General features: G+C 41.5%; 1 protein-coding gene and 1 long non-coding RNA gene across 2 annotated transcripts in view; one reads left to right on the top strand and one right to left on the bottom strand.

Moving 5' to 3' along the window:
• Positions 1–666: 666 nt before the first annotated feature.
• Positions 667–1,919, bottom strand: LOC311522545. The gene is made up of 2 exons (XR_014712167.1): positions 1,789–1,919; positions 667–1,034 (listed from the first exon to the last, which is right to left on the bottom strand). It is a non-coding gene; the product is annotated as an uncharacterized lncRNA (long non-coding RNA).
• BAZ1A (bromodomain adjacent to zinc finger domain 1A) overlaps positions 1,828–21,833 on the top strand; it is a 115,505-nt gene continuing 95,499 nt past the window's right edge. Inside the window, exons 1-2 of the mRNA XM_084631997.1 lie at positions 1,828–1,961; positions 10,984–11,262. Of these exons, the coding sequence (XP_084488123.1) occupies positions 1,849–1,961; positions 10,984–11,262 (392 nt within the window). The 5' untranslated portion in view covers positions 1,828–1,848. The remainder of the gene's footprint in view (positions 1,962–10,983; positions 11,263–21,833) is intronic.

Genomic DNA, 21,833 nt, shown 5'->3' with positions numbered 1-21,833 from the left:
TGCACCTATTTGCAGGATCAGGTCTTTAGATTGTAAACTCCTATTTAGGCACCAATCCTTCAAATACTTATATGCATGTGAATACTTCTACTGAGTTAATAAAGTCATTCATGTGTTTTGCAGGACTGGCACCTTACATTTTAAAATCCTCAGGGTATGGCATCTAGCAAACCTGAGTGCTCAATCAATATATTTAAAATACATTTATTGAAATAAATCCATTTAAGAACAATAACAACAGGATGTGCTTTAGTAAGGTAGTGCCTGCCTGTCCTTAGACCAGCTGAGCTGAAGGTAGCAGGTCATGCTTTGTGGCCCAGGCACCCCTAAACTGTGTATGGGAGTTATACTTGAGAATAATTTTAACCACAGTATACCTCCATGTTCCACCTGAACTCATACAGAAACATATCATTTTGGTCTTAAATAATGGAAGAGAGACATTTCTCCATAATTGTACTACCAGCACTAAAGCCTCTCAGATTGAAATTTTGTGTGAAAGAGACTATAAAGTACTTTGATATTTCTGTTCCTGGTGAATTGAGCATGTACTGTATGGCCAGTGGCTTTTCCCAAAGTTAAGAAGTCAGCGAGGGTTTTGTGTGAGTGTGCGCAGAGAATTTTCGAAGTAGCAACAGTGATTTCTGAAGAGAGAAGAAAATGTGACACGGTATTTGAAAGGTCTTTATTCCCGTCTTTGAACAAGAACTCCCACGTTAGCAGCAGCTTTCTCTAGTGTCCAAGTGACGTGTCATTAAAATCCCAACCTGCTTGGGTACCATGCGATGAGGAGGATCCAGGTCCTTGCCCATATAAGTCACCCCCTCACTCTATAGATCTTTAGGCTGATAATTCAAAAATGGAGGATGAGTCTTCTCAGCCATTAATTAATAATGTAGCTCTCTGTCTTCCTGTGTGACACACGCGAGAAGGCACTGGGCGGCCAATAAAGATGTAGGGTAGAGAAGTGAAAAGCTCCTCCCAGCAGCTCTTCCTCATTGAGCTGAAGAAGTAGATCAAAAACTTCCCAGGAGCTGAGGGGGAAGACAGCAGAGCAAGAGGAGGAAAAGAAGCTAGGAGAGGAGATCTCTTCATATCCCACCCAGACAGAAAGGGGTCGGGACCCTATTAAACAGCAGGTAGGCAGGAGAAGGGGAGAGCCCCATTATACACCACCCAGACGGGCGGACAAGGAAGTCCCCATTACACACCAGCCGGGAATGAGAAGGGTGACCCCATTATACCCTTCCCGGCAGAGACGCGTGTACGGGGGGGGGAGTCCCACTGGACACTAGCCCGGCAGGAAGCAAAGGAGGAAGAGAAGTGATCGCCGCTCCCCCTCCCCCCGCGTTTGCTGTGTAGGGAGGAGGACGCGGCGGCGAAGGGGGAGTGGAAGTTGGTGTCCGGCCCGGCGTGTGCAGGTCAGAGGCGGGGGAAAGGGGTGACCCTGCGGTCGGGGAACCGGAGGAGACAAAGCGCGATCGCAGCAGCCGGGGTATCCCCGAGCCAAGCACGTTGTGTGACTCCTGGGGGGGGGGGGAGCCGCCTCCGCCTGCTGCTCGGCGTCATGGCCCCATTGTGAGGCAGGAGGAGGAGGCGGGGGAGGAAGGATCCGCAGCTCCCTCCTCGCAGTCCCAGGCAGGCAGCGGCGTGTCAGGCACACAAAAGGCTGCCGCCGGATCCCCGTGCCGCCGCGACCCGAGCTCCTTCCCCGGCTCTCCTGGGGGGAGGGACACGCCGGGCCCCGCTCCCTCCTCCCCAGGCCGCCGCTCGCTTGCTCGCACTCACTCTCATTTTCCCTCCAATTTGAAGCGGGTCGGGGCAGGAAGGAGCGCGCGGAGCGGGGCGATGCCGTTGCTGCACCGAAAGCCCTTCGTGAGGAAGAAGCCCCCCGCCGACCTGCGGCCCGACGAGCGCGTCTTCTACTGCAGGGTCACCAACGAGATCTTCAGGGACTACGAGTAAGAGACCCCCCCCTCTCCCCCCGCGCGTGTGTCCGCTTCCCCGGGCGGGCCAGGGCAGTTTAACCTCCCGAACGGCTGACATCTGGGGTGGGAGGGGATTCCCCGCTCGGCGCCCCGGGAACCCTCCGCTGGGAGCGCTGTGGCCGACGAGCCGTACTCCTCTCCGGCGCGGTGCCCCGCGCAGACCGGGGGAATCCCCTCCCCGGAGCCCGCCTCACCCCCGGGGTCTCGTCAGGGTTAGGGAAGGGAGGTCCCTGGGGCGGCGGGGAAGCCGCTGGGCGAGCTGCCCCGCGCGCAGTGTCACTGTCCCTGTGCCTCGGCCGCGGGCCGCCAGGGGCGGCGGGGAAGTGAAAGTTGAGCGGGCGGCAGTAAGTGCCTGGCCCGGCCCCCTGCTCCTTCAGGGGAGCCGGAGCCGCATGTCGGCGGCTACTAGGCCTCGGTGTGTGAACCAGCCCCGCCCACAGAGCAGGGGCACAACGGTTACCGGGCCGCCGGCACCGAACCTCCGCGCGCCTAACGCGGCGGCTCGGCTGCGCGGCGGCCGGGCCTGGGTTTAAATAACGCCGCGGGGGAGCGGCGGCTCCTGCGTGCGTGCGGAGCAGCCTGACATGTGCTAGCCTCACTATTGTTGTCGTAGCAGCCGGGCCGGGGCGGCGGGGGGCGCAGCATGTGGAGTCAGCTCAGCCTCCCCGCGACACTTAACCCCTTGTTCTCGCCCGGGGTTGCTGCGCCGCCGCGGGCAGCCCCTGGCGTCGCCCCTGCCAGCTCCAGTGCACTGCCGGGTTGGGAGTTGCTGGGTGACCGTTTGAAGTCGCTCCCAGCTCCCGGTCTTGAACGTGCCCTGCCCCAGCGGTTGCAGTTGCTCGGCCACCTAAGCAATAGTAGGGGGGTTCTTTCGTCACACAGCTTTGCAGCCCCGAGACTCGTCCTTTGCGGTTGGGGAGGGTTCCTGGGGGCGGAGGATGTTGCATCTGGCCTTGAGGGCACTAGTATCAGGGGTATTATTGACGCATCTTTAATTCCAAACACTTTGCAGGCTCTCTGCTCAGAGCAGCCTCTTAAGGTCTTCTGTGGCTCCCCTTAATAAGTAACTGAGCTTCTCCATGTCAGAGGGACACCAACTTAATGCAGTAAAAACACCTCAAACAAACCCAGCACAGTTTCAAGTAGTACACTTGCCCCTCAGGTTCCCCCTCCAATATTAATAGTTTTACAGTAATTTTTCTATTTTTTTAAATGTTTCTTTCCCTTGTTTTTGTGTTAATCTGACAGAGATTGTGAAACAAAGTGTTGTCATATGTACAAGGTATATTCAAAAAGCAGAGACAATTATTTTTCTCTATTTTCTCTTACTTACGCTGATTATAATTATTACTTTGTAACAGCAGTGGGTAAGAAGTCTTTAGAGAGATACGACATTTTTAAAGCTGACCCTTTTAACTTTACAGTCTGATCCAGCATTCTTTCTAAAATATGAATGTTAATTAACCACCTCCATCCACCCACAAAATGTTCCCAGAAATCAAATCTTGTCTTGTATATTTTTTTAAATTAATGCAGCCTAGTGAGATTAAATCAGAAATACTTTCGTTTGCAGCATATGAAATTAGAGCACACCTAAATCTTCTCATGCTTGGACTTGTTTTTGCTACTAAAAAAGACTTCACCTAATAAAACCTTAAAAGAAGTTGGATTAAGTACTTCTGAAAGGGTTTTCTGAGCAAAGTAGTGAAGGAGAGAATTTAAAAACAAAAACCCTAAAGAAAGTTTATTAAGAAGTGTAGTTTGGAAGTGTTTGCATTAAAGTCTCAAGGATGTAAAGGGAAGGAACCTAGGGACCCAAGTCTTTCTGCAGAACATAAGACTTTTCATAATTCCATTATTTTGAAAGTTTCTTTTATAAATTAGAATTGTTATCACAGTATTATAGCTGACTCTCATTGACATCCCAAATGAAAATCAAGTGTGTATGTCCAATTTAGAAAGACACTTAGTGGGATGAAGCTTTCCTAGGTGCATTGAAGAGGTGTGAAGATTAAAAAAATAAGAATGTCACCCATTCTATGGAAAGGGCCAAATTCCATTTTTAAATCTGGTTTGTAGGCTGAAGGATAAATTTTGGATTATATACTACACTCAGGTCTCAATGAATCTCCCCCCAGATCTGATGATACTTTGCATATATATTCAAGGATTGAACATGGCCTTCATGTACTCACTAACCTCTCGATTACTATTTATCGTATTAGATATCGCTCTGTGGGAAAATATTCTCTCACTTTCTGGACCACTACTATTTCTGCACTCACCTGTTCTCCTGTATCTGTTTCTCGTCCCCTTGCTTTGTTTCTGATGGTGTTTAGGCTGGAAGAAAAGGTGGTATGTCTTTAGTTTGGGTTGGTTATTTTAAATCAGGTTAGCCAATATGCTTTGAAACATCACTTAACAACTTGTATAGTCATAGTTTAACATCTTTAAAATTGTGTTAGCTGGTTGTGGTGTACCCTAACTGAGAGTCTAGAATCCCCATCTACCATGTTTTTAAAGGTGGCAAATTCTGTCTCCACTAGTTGTAAAGTGGCATTTAAAAGTGCGTTAGCGAACACATTTGGAAAACCTACCTTTTTTCTTCTCTGTGTATGACCAATGAGATTTATGAGGGCTGGGGAGTTCACACTTTCCAGACCCATTGTTTATTTTATGCTCTGTGCAGTTGGGAAGACAACACTGCCTCGGTGTACACTCACTTTGTATTTAGATTACTTTTGCAACCATAAAACCTAGAATTTTTTTTTTTTTTTTTAAGTTCAGATTGCACAGAATCTGAATTGGCCACATAAATACATCAAGTAGGCTGCTGGATCTAGCACATTAGGTGTTAGACATCTCAGTTTACATTATGTGCTTAAGAGTTGGTATTTGTGCAAACTTGCAGTAATACCAACGGAAAACTTGGAAATCATCTGGCTTCAAATTTACTTTTATAATTACTATTAGTAGCAATAGAGATGTATTTCTCACATTTTTGTGTCATCTCTTTGCTGCTGGAGAGCCATCACGATAATAACCAATGCATGTAGAACTCAGCAGGACTAACATTTTAAAAAGACCTTTTTTTAGTGATTCAGAACTTATTTTCCAATAGGGTGAAATAATATTTCATAATTCTGTAATCTATAAAAGAGAGGTTATGCAGTGAGATGGCAAAATTTGCAGGTGGCACAGTTATTTAAGGTTATCGAGACTGGAGAGGACTGGAAATCTTTAGTGACACTGATCAAAGACAGGGAATTAAATAGTAGGATGGCACATGAAATTCAGTATTGACAGTTGCAAGATATTGCATGCTGGAAGGAATAATTTAAATTATTCTCATACCTGACTAATAGTAGTAGTAGGCATCCTTCAGTCTTGAGAGACCACGGATATGCACCGTGAGAGGTAAAAACCAACTGAGTAAATCTTTATGGCAGCCATGGCTGTGACTGAAGAGACCCACTCGAGAGAGAATTTTGGCTGCATCTGTCACATTTAAAGGTGGTGTTTCAACCCTTTGGGCTCTACCTTCAGCGAGCTCTTTTCTCCTCTGCTAAGCTGGACTGCTTCTTCTCGTAACTCTGGAGACATTTGTTAAGCTCTTGTTTCCAAAGGCTGTGGTCCTGAATATGATCTTCCCAGTTATCTACATGCATGTCCATTTCTTTGAGGTCTTTCTTGCAAACGTCCTTGAAACGCAATTTTGGGCATCCTTTGCATCTTTTTTCAAATGCCAATTTGCTGTAGTGGATGTCCTTTGGGATGTGCCCATCATTCATCACACATACCCAAGCTATCATAGGCGTCTCTGTTTGAGGAGTGTTTTCATGCTGGGTATGCTGGCCCGCTTGAGCACCTCAGTGTTGGTGACTCTGTCTTTCCAGGAGATTTCAAAGATTTGACAAAGGCAACATATATGAAAGCTGTTAAGCCTCTTTTCCTGATGAGAGTCTAAGGTCTATGCCTTGCTCCCATACAAAATTGTGCTGATAACACATGTACAATACACACAGATCTTTTGTGTTTTCTGTCTGTTTAGAACTTTACTAGGTTCTAAATTAACTGTAATAGGTCAGGAAAAAGATCTGAGTATCACTGTGGACAGCTCAGTGTGTAGCGGCATCTGAAAAAACAAATGTTAGGAAGCATGAGAAATGGAATGGAAAAATTATAAAGCCATTTAAAAATTGGTGGTGCAATGTGAGGTGCAGACCCGTGCAGTGTTTCTTCCATATGAAGAGAGACTGAAAAGATTGGGAGTGTTTAGTACAGAGAGGAGAAATAAAGAGGGGACGAGAGATACAAAATAATGAATGGCATAAAGAAAGTAGTTGGGGCACTTCTGTTTGCCCTGTCTCATAATATAAGATCAGTGGGACACTTGGTGAAATTGAAGGTCAGCATATTTGAAACTGGTCAAAGGAAACATTTTTACACAACTGCACAATCAGCAAGTGAAACACATTGACACCAGATATTATTGATGGCAGTAGTTTAGCAGAATTCCAAAAATGTGTAAATGGGTAATGAGAGCGTACATAGTTACATTACAGTGTTGGTTTATTATTTTTTAAAGAGAAACCCAGAATTTTGGAATATATTCTTCAGGGAATAGCTAACCTCTAACTAAGGATCTTAGGAAGAAATTATCTATAGGCAGATGAGTCCATAACTGCTCACTTTGGGGTGTTTTGTACATTGCTTTGAAGCATCTTGTATTGACCCCTTTTGAAGATAGGATATTTTGGAACATAGGAAATGCCATTCACACCAGCATCCTTGTAAGTCAGTATCCTAACATCATGCCTATGTGTACATTGTATGTTAGATGCTGATAGGGATCCATGTTAAAAAAAAAAAAAAAAGATGACTGACTTGAGAAAAGGTTTTTCTTTTCTAAATTCAGGATAATCCATTTATGTTCTACCCTTTACATTGGGTTTAGCATATGGCAGGATGAAGTAACATTTTGCAATATTTGATGCTTGTGTTTTTAATTCTGTTTTAAGTAAACTTCCTTTCCTTAGTATTTTAAACTTTCCAGAAAAAGAAATTGATTTGAAATAAGCTTATTCTTAGACACAATAGAAACATATATTTAGTAGGTCTTGGGGTAAGTGAAAACATTTGAATATGTTCAATTTAATCAGAACCACACACATCGTTTTGGCAGTTGCACAAGGCTCCAGAAACTCCTAAATCAGGCTTCTGCGGCCTTTCACAAAGATTCTCAGTGCAGAAACTGGATGCAATTTCATTTTTTTTAATTGAATCTGACTCATAATAAATCCTTTTTACTTATTTAGTAACAGGATTGAGCTACTTTTCAAGGCTTTTGCCCAGGATTTTGTCAATGGGTTTATTCTTGCATAAAAAGTTAACTGTTTACATTGCTAATACTTTATACATTTATAAATATAAATACAACCATGCCATTCAAATTCATGCTTTAGCATAAAGGCCTCCAACAAAAGGAAGTCCAACTTAATCTCTGGATTGCAACTTGATTTTTGCTACTCTGGAACCCATGGAAGTCAAATGGGGTTTACATAGGCTGAAGGGTTCATGCTGATGGGCCTCAACTGCCATTCCATATGAACTTCATCCCAATATGTTCAGGTGCAGAGATCTTGGAACAGTTGGTGATATTAAAACGCCATATATGTCACATCTTTTCAACATAAAGGGATGTGATAAGGACACAATGGCAATTTTAACTTTAAATGTATTTGCTTTTGTGAATTTAAATGCAACATGCTCAATCAAGCCTTTTATTTTTCGATTTCTTTTAATATAGAATATTGTAACTATCACTACTTAGCTGTATTGGTAGCTTCTATTTACATAACTACAATGGCACAAATATGCCTCCATGGAGCAGGAGTGTTGGAATATTAAAAATCTATTGACATGATGTTGGATTTTTGTTCTCTCAGACCCAGTTTCAGTGAAATTATTAATATGTTACAATAACATGTTAATGACCTGTGACTTAATTTATCTGTCTGATGTGCTGTTTGTAGCTGCTGGCTAAAGTGAAGGGATGCTGCCAAGATTAAATGTAATCAATTTTTTAAAGCGAGAGAGAGGGAGAGATGAAAGGTAGTTTCAGGGACTTTGCTGACTCCTGTGTCTTTGTGACTATTTTGATAGTTTTATAAGTACATTTACTTTTTATGCAAATTATTTTTTCTCCATGCTGATGTGTGGAAAAACCCACACAAAACAAAAGAGTAAACTAACTACAGAGAAACAGGATACACAAAGTGTTGTAGAGTGACTGAAAAAAAAATGTTTTCCTTAGACCTGTTTCTTTCTTGGTAATCTTAGCTTTCACTTATAACAAATTTACTTGTAGATTTTACTTGAGAGATGTGTGGGGTTTTTTTTAAGTTAAAGGTTTCATTTAAATAACGTGTCTGTCCCCACCACTCCTCAGAAAAAGGTAGCAGCCCTGAAAGGGACATTGTCAATTTGATATTTATGTTTCAAGTGAACAAATTTTAAAAAAACTCCAGTTTCTGATAGTGCATCTTTCAAATAGTATATCCTGAAACTTTTTAAAAATAATTTGTTTTAAATTTTTTTTCTGATTTCCTGTTGATAATTCTAAGAATCTCCTTAGCAAAGGAAGAAGTAGGTGATTGACAGGGAAATAGTGGGACTATACACAAAGGCCCCAGCCCAGCAAAGATTTAGTAAATATTCAACTATATGCATTGAAGACTACTCCTAGTGTGTAAATTAAGTGCATGCATTAGTTTTTGCAGAATTGGGGCCAAAGATGCTGCACAAAGTAGAGAAATTGGTGTTCTTTTAAGGAACTTTTCCTAATGTGTGGAAAGCTCCCATTTTGAAGGCATGTGGAGGACTAGCTGGGAGACATGGCCAGACTCTCAATTGTCCTGTAGAGTCTCAGCTTTCATGTACACAGTGTTTGTGTCTAGCTGTTAGACAAGGTTGCAATGCAAGCTTTGAAAAGGTGAAGCAAATGTAAATGATCCACAGATGTCTGCCTGAGTGTGTAAAGAGCCTAAAACAATAGCTCTTAGGTGTGAGCTGCCCCATTCACTTTATTGGGTGCTAACTCAGATGACAATGATAATACTTTAAATGTCATCCTTGTTAACTGTTTCACTCCTCATCAAAGCATTAAAAAAAAAACCAACCAATCACATTATGAAGATGTATACCAGTGTATCCCAAAGTATGGAGTTGACCCTCTCTCTCCTGCACGCCCCCCCCGGGGGGGGGATGGGGCATGATAGATTAGCTGGAATGACACAGAAGATGTTAAATTTGTTGTGTGTTTTAATGTATAACAACACATGGTAAGGTTGCAGGAGGGGGGCAGGGCAGGCGGCAATGATTGGTTTCATTATGCTGAAGTGGTCCTCAGCTTTTAAATGTTTAGGAAACACTGCATTAAGGAATGCATATTTAAAGGCACACTATCAGACTGTTAGTTGATCAACAATATGTGATGTATTTTAACAACTATAATCTACTAAATGGCTTTGATTCTACATTAACTTAAAAAAAATCAACTATTTCATCTAGAAATGAATTTAACAAACCACTATTTTTGCCAGGTTCATCAAAAAATGTTGTGATGGGCTCACCCTGCAACAGCTGTTGAATAATCAATACTGTAGAAATTATGCTGGTGTACTAAACAGGAAGTAAACAAGAATAACCATGGTAATTTCAGTATTAATTGGAACACAAGAGGGGAAGAAAAATCAATATTTGCCAAATTGAAAAGGGGGATGGGAAGAATCTGCAGAAAAAATATTTTAATGCTTTTATAAGAGCAATGCAAACAGTGAAAGAACAAAAACTATTTCAAAGAAGTGCTTGGTGTTATTTTTTAACTACCCCATTGATGGGCCAGAACACTCAAAAGCACTCAAGTGTTTTGACTGCTGAAAAGCAAAGTGGAACTTAAATGAAGTAAAACCATTTAAAAAGAAAAAAATTGCAAGACTGTTTTGTACTTGTACAATTTTAGATGCTGATTTTGTAAGCATATACATAGAATGGTGGTGTTAAATTTAAACCCATGAGTAGTCTCATTGAACTCAGTGGGACTACTCTGATATATAAAATTACTTGTGTATGTGCGCTTTTTTGCAGGGCCCAAGGGCCTGACACTGCCCAGTTAAAATCAGAGGGAGAGTTTTGCTGCATGTAGACCAGAGGTCTCAAACTCAAATGACCGCGAGGGCCACATGAGGACTAGTACATTGGCCCGAGGGCCGCACCACTGACCATGTCCCCCCACCCTGCTGCCCCAGCCCTGGCCCCACTCCACCCCTTCCATGAGGCCCCGTCCCTGCCCTGCCTCTTTCCGCCCCTGCCCTGCCCCCATTCCAACCCCTTCCCTGAACCACGGCCAATGGGAGCTTCGGGGGAGGTACCTGGAGGAGTGGCCACGGCAACACACAGAACCTTGTGCCCCCTGTTCCTCCCCCAGGTCCTGGCCACTTCCTGGAGCGGTGCGTGGCCAGGGTAGGCAGATGGGGAGCCTGCCCTGCCTCCGGTGCTCGCAGGGCCAGAGCTGCTCTAGGTAAACGCAGGGGGGCAGGGAGCTGGCAGGCCACAGAAAATAACCCCGCTTGCTGTGTGTTTGAGACCCCTGATGTAGACTGTAGGGAGAACAGGTTTTGGCCCTACAATAGTAGATTTATCAAGCACTGAAAAATTGAGTTGAACAGAAGTGGCAAAATGACTCTAAGTATTCCATCATGAAGTGAGAGCCAATAATAATGTGTTCTATATATACTGTGATTACTGTAATTTAAGTCTGGAGATACTACAATCTACAACTTGAACAGAAGCAGTGCAGTGTTTAAATTTTAGACACGTAAAGAGTGTTTTTCACTTAGTTGGTCAAAAACATGTGACACCATATTAACTGTGAATAATCTGTAGGTGTTAGCTAGAATTCTATTCACTCTTTTTCTTTTTTTCTTCATTATAGTGACTTTTTTGAACGCACCATTCTGTGTAACAGCCTTGTATGGAGCTGTGCTGTGACAGGTAAACCTGGACTCACATATCAGGAAGCACTGGAATCAGAAAAGAAAGCCAGACTTAATCTCCAGAGTTTTCCAGAGGCACTCATAGTTCCAGTTCTGTATTTGGCCACCCTTACCCATCGCTCACGACTTCATGAAATCTGTGATGAAATCTTTGCTTATGTCAAAGATCGATATTTTGTTGGTGAAACAGTGGAAGTAGTTAGAAATAATGGTGCAAGGTAAACACATTTTATACATATTATTCATTAAATATGTGTTATTGTATATCTATTTTTATTATTTACTTCATTTATTTATTTTTACAAAACTTGGGGTTATGAATTCTTTAACAAGTTATTTGTAGGACAAGTACAATGTCTCTTGCTAGCTATGTGATTAATGGTGTTTATTGTGTTACTAGTGGCTAGGGTTGGATTCCTGGGATCAGTTTCTAATTCCTTGTCTTGGCAGTTACTGTGATTGCTGGAGGCAGCACATCCAGCCCGTTGGCATTTTTTTTCAGAGCGGTCCTATTGATCCTGAAGTAACATTGATGTGTTTTGAAGGAATTTCCATTCAGCCCTCTGTCCAGGAAGGCCACTGCAGTGCACGGAGTAGGCTGGAGTTTGGGTGGTTTGACATCCATTGATGTCCAGAAAACGTTCTGTGTGATCAGAGGTTACTTGAATGGAACACAGGAAAATTTTTGCAAATTATCATGATTTTTGAGCGGAAAAATGATATAAACATTGGTGAGAAACTGTTCGTTGATGTACTGGGTAACAGATTTACAAACTTTTGGAGTGAGATGTAATTATCAACTAGGGAACATTATGAATGACTGCTAAAAGTTTCCTCAAAGACTTTTTTGATAAGGCTTCTGGAGTGAAGTTGTGTGGAAGTCACCAAATGGTATTTTTGTACCCCATAAGTGGCAAAATTTTAGAAAGAGAAATAAGCAATTTAAGCTGGGTTGTTCAAGTTGTGTAATTGGTAGACAAAAAACACTTCCATTCCAAAAGCATTAGTTTGTTACAGGAACATGCACAGAAAAGTGAGGAATGGTGAGAGAGGGATATAATATTTGGTCATTCCAGGGTGCACGTATTTTCCTATAGGTTTTTTAAGCTGTTTCTGCTCATACTGTATATACGAACATGTTATGTGCTGCTAACAGTGCTTCTTTTTGGTACTATCTTTGTATGAGTTACAGAAGCTTTTAGTTAGGGGAATGAGGGGTGAGACCACTACTATTAAGGGTTTGGAGAAATCCTGAATTTTAAAGGTAATTTTCTCAGATGTGATCACTTTCATTTTTGAATCCATTAGTTTATAGTTAGCTATAAGTGTGTTAGTTGGGTTGAATTTTCCCTTACAGTACATTGTTTTTCTGAAGGGACCAGGAAATGTTCTTAATTTCAAGTCATAAAGTTTTCATTTAAGTCCCAATCCTGCAAAATTTCCACATGCTTAAATTTACACACTGAATAGTTCCCCGGATGGGAATACTCACAGTGTAAATTTAAGCATATGCATACATTTTTGCTGGATTGGGCCTTTGTCCTGTTGGGGGCAAGGCAAGCTTCGCCAGGCCATGAAGTAGCCAGACAGCATGACACAGTAGCCTGTGGATGCCCTCAGATCCATGGCAAAACCCTGTGTATGTTAGAGGGGATAGGATCTGCATATTTATTGGAGGCCCGCCCTTTCATGTGATTCCTGACTTTGCCTTTCTTCCATGGCAGTACAGATACGGAAATAGTTGTACTATGTAGTGGAAATAGAATTTTAATCAAATAATTAAAATTCAAGTCCATGTGCTCCAGTGGAATGTTGGCAAATTCAGATGTTTTTGATTTTGCCATATAAGCACTCTCACATTGTCGTCTTCTTGGGCCTGCTCTAAACCCCTGACTGATGTAGCTATGCTGGCCTAACCTCAGTGTGGGGGTAGTTATGTCAATGGAAGAATGCTTCCATCAACACATTATTCAGGGAGATGATGTTCCTGCTCCTATATGAAAAACCCCTCTGTCAGTGTAGACTGAATCTATGCTAGGGGATTATGCCGGCACAGCTAGGGTGATGTACCTAAGCTGGTATAGTGTAGATGTACTTTCAGAAGCTCTACCTCTACCCAAAGGTATGTAGTGGGCCCAGTCCTATTTAATATATTCATAAATGATCTGGAAAAAGTGTAAACAGTGAGGTGGCAAAATTTGCAGATGATACAAAACTACTCAAGATAGTTAAGTCCCAGGCAGACTGCGAAGAGCTACAAAAGAATCTCTCAAAACTGGGTGACTGGGCAACAAAATGGCAGATGAAATTCAGTGTTGATAAATGCAAAGTAAGTCACGTTGGAAAACACAATCCCAGCTATACATATAAAATGATGGGATCTAAATTAGCTGTTACCACTCAAGAAAGAGATCTTGGAGTCATTGTGGATAGTTCTCTGAAAACATCCACTCAATGTTCAGCAGCAGTCAAAAAAGTGAACAGAATGTTGGGAATCATTACGAAAGGGATAGATAATAAGACAAAGGTATGGAACTGCTGCTTTATGAGGAGAGATTAATAAGACTGGGGCTTTTCAGCTTGGAAAAGAGACCACTAAGAGGGGATATGATAGAGGTCTATAAAATCATGACTGGTGTGGAGAAATTGGTGTTGTTTACTCTTTCTCATAACATAAGAACAAGGGGTCACCAAATTAAATTAATAGGCAGCAGGTTTAAAACAAACAAAAGGACGGTTTTTTTCACACAACACACAGTCAACCTGTGGAACTCCTTGCCAGAGGATGTTGTGAAGGCCAAGACTATAACAGGGTTCAAAAAAGAACTAGATAAATTAATGGAGGATAGGTCCATCAATGGCTATTAACCAGGATGGGTAGGGATGGTGTCCCTAGCCTCTGTTTGCCAGAAGCTGGGAATAGGCAACAGGGGATGGTTCACTTGATGATTACCTGTTCTGTTCATTCCCTCTGGGGCACCTGTCATTAGCCACTGTCAGAAGAAAGGATACTGGGCTAGATGGACCTTTGGTCTGATCCAGTATGGCAGTTCTCATCTTCTTATGTTTTTACATCACATCATTAGTCTTAGTTGAGCACTAAGTTCTGATGTTGCAAATAATTTGAGCTTGTTTTGTGTGGGGCGCTGATTGGTCTCCTTTGTCTCTTAGTTTTAGACTTTAGGCTTGGCTTAGCTGATGGTCAGAGATTTTCACTCCACCTTCTCTGGATGTCTGGCTCAAGAAAGAGATCAGAATACAACTTCAGGAGGTGGTTGGTGCAAGAGAATGTTCTTTCTTTCTTTCTTTCTTTCTTTCTTTCTTTCTTTCTTTCTTTCTTTCTTTCTTTCTTTCTTTCTTTCTTTCTTTCTTTCTTTCTTTCTTTCTTTCCTTCCTCATGGTTAGTCTTTTGTAGGGTTTAGTGTCCCCTTGCTTTGCCTTGGGGACTACCTTTGTCTAGTTAGGGGTTCTAACATGTTGGCTATAGCCCAGTGTGTACCAATAATCTGGTATCTTGATCTGAAGTCATTGTAGAATATTCCTATCTGAGGTGGACACTTTCTAGCAAAGTGCTTGTGATCACCAACAGAATGTCCTTTTTGAAAGTGGACATGTGAGAGGCCCATGTGAGAAGAAGTTGGCAACACTTTCTATCAAATCGAATAAGGCCAGTTCTCACCTTGCTAAATATAATGTTAATCATCAATTACCCTTTCACACATTTCCATTTGTTTCTTTTGACACCTAGTGAGCATGTTAAAGGAAAATGTTCGGTTGAAAAGTAGATGCATACTTGGTTAATGCAACTACAAAGTTTGCTGCCTTGTTTCTTCACAGGATGAAATTTGGAGTCTTTTTCACATTTCCGTTTAGAGGATAGTGCACTCCTGTAAAATATTTGTTCATGTCACTTTGAGAATAAATTGAAATATAGTGCTATTGTTCTGATCAAATTGCAATATAAGTTTGTCTCTGAATAATTGGATTTGCCTCAGTAAGTGTTACATTTTATCTGAATTTTAATCCTTTAGGAGAATTTTCATTCATTTTTAATACAAAGGTGACTGACTAAAATATGCTTGTTTTTTTTATTAACGCTGGTGCATGAATTAGAATGTGGAACTACAAAATACACTCAGATTTGAGCAAAACTCCTCAAATTAATGTAATCTTTTAAAATGACCAATAAAAAGATTGAATTAAAGGCTGGCAAGAAAAATTTTAGGTAAAAGGTCTGTTTCCACTAAGACCCAAGCCGTTCAGGTTTGTCTACTCTTAAACATATGAGCATGAATTGTGTATTTTGTAAAATTTAACTATTATACATGCACTGAGGCTGATAGGCTAGAATAGTAGTCCTGCATGGCTTATATTGGAGATCAAAATTTAGCTCTTTAAAATGCATGGCAAATAAAGTGCAAAAATCAAGTTACTGCTAAAGTATCTCTCTGTTTGGAGCCATATAATTAAACAGTATAAAGAGACGGGGGACAAGCCATAAGTTATTCCCCTTTTACCGCAGTTGACTGTTAATTTGATTTTGGCCAATACTTTCATAGTATTGTATGGGGGGGTTAAGTGTAGAAGTCCATGTTATGTATAAATCTTTTTATTAATTGTAATATTATTTATGTGTATTTATCCTCTTGTGTAGCTTTGAAATTTAGCCTGAAGCCTAAACTCTTATTGAAAATACGGTTTTCAGACAAAACAGAAATTTACTAAACAAGATCTTTTTTGACCTATATTGCTTTGATCTATTTTAATAAAAAGAAATGTGGCCACAGTCAACCTGTAATCAAATCATACTTTTTTTGTCACTGAGAGTAAGAGAGTATGTTGGGGTGGGGGGTAAGAAAGACACTGTCAGTGGATTTCACTGCTGTTTCCTAGGAGGAAGCACAAGAACATTGAGACTCAAGAATCCTGGGTCCAAGTGCAGGTTCTGAAGTATGCTCTAGTTATTACAGACCCTTCTGCCTCTTTTCCGTTCTCTTCCTCCTCCACTCTGGCTCCTATAGCTTCCAGCCTGTCCATGTCTTCCCCTCTGCTCCTCATCCCTTTGCATTTGAGTCAGGCTGCTTCCTCCTCCTCACTGCCATGGTGCCACAGGAGAAACACTGAGAGTTCAGGAGAGACTGTCTCCCTGCTGTTGGTTACTTTGTCTAGCACCACAGCAGTCTCCAGCAGCCAGGAAGAGAAATTGCAGGGAAAGTCCTGCTCTGTCCCTGCAAGCCTCTGAATGGAGTATGCATAATCATTTTCCAGGAGTGATATGTGTCATCTGGCATGTAGGAGCTGCAAAGGAATGGAGCATGCTCACTGCAGACAGAATCTATGAATTTGTAGAGAATTTAGCTGCCAAACAAATGAGCTTCTACTGAGCATGTGCAAACTGCAGTTTTTCAGCGCTTATAAATTGGCCAAATTTAGGCAGATTTTTAGGGGGATGTCAAAAGGCAGCTATGTGTTTTGGTGGATACAGGAGGGGGCCCTCTCCTCCAAATTTTAAGTCCTCGTTCTAAAGCAGGGAGGCACATAGGGTTCTCAGCTAAATAATATTAAGAATTTTGTAAATGAGCAAAACATTTTTACAATTTTTCTGCTAACATAATTGCTGAAAAGACCACCATTTTTGCTGAAGCTTTCAAAAAATCCAGTCTGAGGCAGATACCCAGCATATAAAATTTCTGCCCAGACAATTCAAGCTGGGCAAAATTATAAACCATTATGGAAAATGTTAGGTAACTTTAACTATAGGCATTGCTACCAGTGCTGCCTGTAATTCTGTTATCTTCTAAAACTGTTTGGGATCTGAAATCTTCATATTTTCAAAGCAATTTAGTTTCTTCTTCCTGTTGTTTAAATTCTGTTCCAGTTTTAGTGAAAGAAATGTTTAAAACTAGAATAATATTTACTGCTAAAAGTAATGAATTAAGATATAAAGTTGTGAACTAAAACATTAACAACCTGTATGTCTCACTGAGACAGAAGGAAAACGTTGGCCAGGACACTGGGATTATCCCCAGTTTCTCTGGAAAAATATTCTGGGATCTTAAATTTCCATCTTGCACTTTACCAGAAGAAGGTCTTTTGTTTAACTTCTCACCTAAAGGGTGACATCTCTCACAGTACTAGATCCATTTAGTTCTGCCTTGTGGTGTCAGTACTTATACAGGATATGTATCTAACCAGTTTACTGAATTCTGAGTCCTGGTATGATGCTTGAAACTTGGAACTTTATGGCAAGAGTGACATGCTGCTGGAAATAGCATTGTGCACCCTGGACCAAACTGCAACCAAAATAAAACGTACTATTCTGTAGTTCAACACAGTCCACTGAGCTACGTGGCCTGTTCCTGTTTTCAGTGGAAGCTAGGAGCCAATATACCTTTGAGGATCTGATCCTAGGAGTTATGCTGCTAAATTCAGTGAGGTAGGGTTGGGTCCAAGGTATAGTTTTAATATTTAATTGATTGTAATTAAGCACGAGACTTCTGAGACTTTGGTATTACAAACAATATAGTGGCCTCCTTTGCTGGGGTGAATAAATCGGTAGTCTATAAGTCATCATAAATCTATAGGGCCATTGGCACTGATTTGGGTGGTGAAATTGTTGTGCAACCTGCATTTTAGTTCTTCTTAGTTTTTCTCAAATGTAATTTATACAGTGCCCTCACCTTGCCCATTGAGGCACATGGGATACTGTACAACAATAACAATATAACTTAATTTATAATAAACACCCCTAAACCAAAATTAGATAGAAGGGTTACTAGAATGAGTGGGGAAGGGAGTAAAGGGAAAGACTTGCATAGAACAGCTGTCCATTATCAAGGGGGAATAAATTTTATATTCTATCTGGTCACTAGATTACAGAAAGAATGATTGCTTGCTGACCTTAGGCAAACAATGCTAGAGTGCAGATATCCAACAGAGTAAGGCTTAAGTGAAAGTAGTGCTTTTGAAAAGTGCTAGATTAATAGCACTGGTAAATTAAGTTCTCTGTTAGGAAGATCTGTATTGCCATATCTAATCAGATCAGAGGTCTGTCTAGTCCAATATCCTGTCTTTGACACTGACCAATATCAGAACAACAGTCAAGAAATTAGTGGATAATTATGAAGTAACCTGCCCAGCGGTAAAGTTTCTTTCTAAGCTCTCCCAGGGATTGGCTTGTGCCCTGAAGCATGAGGTTTATATCTTTTTTCTTTTTTTCTTTTAAAGATTATTCTTAGAACAGTAGAAATGGTGTGAAGGCTTTCTGTCATCATGCAGCCAATATGATCAACCATGATCTGGAGGGATGGGGGAGAAAGGACCATTTATATACAATGAGAACATAGTTTGTTTTCTAAGCCTATTCATTAATTGGCACTCTGCTTAAACTGGCAACAGTGGCCAATTGTGGTTTGTGTTATGTGATTGTATGTACCTGTCCACTGGGATCTAGGCTAACTTCACATAGGCCACCAAATAGCTATGGGACAAAAGTGTCTTTTAGGCACTATTGAACTATGGAGGATTTAAATCTGTGGCCTGGAAGTGAAAGGTTCTATGCCCCATTATTAACTAATGTCCAACCCTTTGAAAATCTGGATGGCGGTTTTGTTTTTCTCTGAAAAATAGGCTAACAGGAATTCTTGATTGGTCTGTCAAGAGGCAGGAACTGTATGAGTAGATCCCATTGATAAGTCTGAAAATTTGCCTTTTCCATGTAGTTGCAGATCCATCAGCCATCCCTGCAACCCTCATAGAGAGGGTTGCACTAGAAACAGCAGTTGCTGTTGCATTGGCCACAAAGTGGTTCCAAGACTTAGAATCATAGAATAATAGAATCATAGAATATTAGGGTTGGAAAGGACCTGAGGAGGTCATCCAGTCCAATCCCCTGCTCAAAGCAGGACCAACACCCACAAAATCATCCCAGCCCAGGGCTTTCTTAAGCCGGGCCTTAAAAACCTCTAAGGATGGAGATTCCACCACCTCCCTAGGTAACCCATTCCAGTGCTTCACCACCCTCCTAATGAAATTTTGTTTCCTGATATCCAACCTAGACCTCCCCCGCTTCAACTTGAGACCATTGCTCCTTGTTCTGTCATCTGCCACCACTGAGAACAGCCTAGCTCCATCCTCTTTGGAACCCTCCTTCAGGTAGTAGAAGGCTGCTATCAAATCTCCCCTCATTCTTCTCTTCTGTAGACTCAATAACCCCAGTTCCCTCAGTCTCTCCTCGTAAGTCATGTGCTCCAGCCCCCTAATAATTTTTGTTGCCCTCCGCTGGACTCTCTCCAATTTGTCCACATCCCTTCTGTAGTGGGGGGACCAAAACTGGACGCAGTACTCCAGGTGTGGCCTCACCAGTGCCGAATAGAGGGGAACAATCACTTCCCTCAATCTGCTGGCAAAACTCCTACTAATACAGCCCAATATGCCCTTGCCCTTCTTGTCAACAAGGACACACTGCTGACTCATATCCAGCTTCTCTTCCACTGTAAATTCCAGGTCCTTTTCTGCAGAACTGCTGCTTAGCCATTAGATTTGAGAGGAGGGAGGATACTGTTGCCTTCCCCCAGCTATTGCAGAACTTTCTCTCATCTCGTGTTCTGTGGAGAGTAATTTCCTCCAAATTGGTGACTTCTTTAAAATGTGAACAGATGTTTAATTTATGGTTCACAATCATTAGCTACATGTATAGACAAATATATAGTAGATGAATATGTATACCTTTTACAAAACAGTATTTGTAATGTTAATTCTTTATTCACTTTTGCTAAGGCTGGAGTTCACACAACAGATTAGAACACTGCAGAATTTTGAACTCTGGTTGTCTTAAAATGTAAGCTGTTGTGTTTTTGGCTGTTAAGTAGCTTGCTGAATTAGGACCTGGAAGCACCTGTATAACTTTAAGTACTTCAGTAGTCCCAAAGTACTCTGCTGGATTGGGACTTTCGACTCTTAAGCTATTTTATTTTTAAAGCTTTGCTGCTCATAGACTGGAAGTGGCCAACCTCCAATGTCTCTTCTAAACTGATTTAATAGAATTTACTGTAGATTCCCAGAAAATGAATTCTGTATACATAAGAATAATTGTTATATGGAAGAGAGAGCAGTGCTGTTCTTTTCTAACTTATCTCCTCAATCTTTGTGTCTCATTTATTTTCTCACATGGAAGTTTTATGAAGTACCTAATAGACAGAGGATGCAACTGTAGTAGCCAAAGATAGGTAAAATGAGTGAGCCACACTATCCAGGTGAGAAGTCAGTTCCCTTTTCCTCTTCCCCTAGCTTCTGGGAAGTATGAGGATGCTGGGAATCTTACCAGAGTGCTGCCCCTACATCCTGATTGGTGTTCCATCTTTTGTGTCTGCCTCTAGGTAGCCGGTGTCTGATAATTATAGAACCTGCTGCAAGAGAGAAGCAGAATCTCTTTGCTCTCCTGTTTTTCTCTCATCCCATCCCAGAGCCTCCTGGCTACTACTTCATATGTATGTGTTTGCTGCTCTACTTTTATCACTACTTTTGACCTCCCAGACTCTGGTGTTGTGTCCTCTTCCTAAGTGAATAGCTGCAGTGCTTGCCTCTGATGCTGTTCATACCCTTATCAATCAGGAGCAGGTTGAAACTGACTGGTTATCAATGGTTCACTATCAAACTGGAAGGGCATATTTAGTGTGGTACCACAGGGGTCAGTCCTGGATCTGTTACTGTTCAGTATTTTCATTAATGACTTGGATAAGGCAATGAAAAATATGCTTATAAAATTTTCAGATGATACCAAGCTGGTATGGATTGCAAGCACTTTGGAGGACATGATTAGAATTCATGACAACTTTGACAAATTGGAGAATTGGTCTGAAATCAACCAGATGAAATTCAATAAAGATGAGTGCAAAGTCCTTTGCTTAGGAAGAAAAAAATCAAATGCACAACTACAAAATGGGGAAAAAACTGGCTAGGTGGTAGAACTGCTGAAAAGGATAAGGAGGTTATAGTGGATCACAAATAGAATATGAGTCAACAATGTGATACTAGTGAGAAAAAGGCTAATGTCATTCTGGAGTGTATTAACAGGAGTGTCATATGTAAGACAAAGAAGGTAATTGTCCTGCTCTGCTTGGCGCTGGTGAGGCCTCAGCTGGAGTATCATGTCCAGTTCTGGGTGCCACACTTCATAAAGATGTGGATAAACTGGAGAGAGTCCAGAGGAGAGCTACAAAAATGTTAAAAGGTTTAGATAACCCGACCTACAGGAAGGGTTACAAAAAGTGGCCATGTTTAGACCTAAGAACAGAAGATCGAATGGGGACCTGATGGCCTTCAAATATGTTAAGGGATGCCATAAATAGGTTGCAGATCAGTTGTTCTCCATGTCCACTGGAGGTAGGACAGGAAGTAAACAGCTCAATCTGCAGCAAGGGAGATTTAGGTTGGATATTAGGAAATACTTGAAAACTATGTGTATAGTTAAGCACTGGAATAAGATTTCAAGGGAGATTGTGGAATCTCATCATTGGAGTTTTTTAAGAACAGGTTAGACAAACACCAGTCAGGGATGGTTTAGGTATACTTGGTCTTGCCTCAGGGGGCTGAACTAGATAACTTCTTGAGTTCCCTTTCAGTCCTACATTTCTGAGATTTTGTGTATGCTGGTAAGCATTATATGTATCCAAATAATGGTGGGTTGCAGGAAAAATCAATTGCTGGTATTCCACAAAGGTTCACTCCAGAAAAATCTTAAAGGTGACCTGCAAAGGAAAACAGTTTGTGACCATTTTTTGCCTCAAAG

Source organism: Lepidochelys olivacea (assembly GCF_965140295.1).
Source record: "Lepidochelys olivacea isolate rLepOli2 genome assembly, chromosome: 6".
Taxonomy (NCBI): Eukaryota; Metazoa; Chordata; order Testudines; family Cheloniidae; genus Lepidochelys; species Lepidochelys olivacea.
Note: the sequence above shows the minus strand (reverse complement) of the source record. Positions and strands in the feature narration are given on the sequence as shown.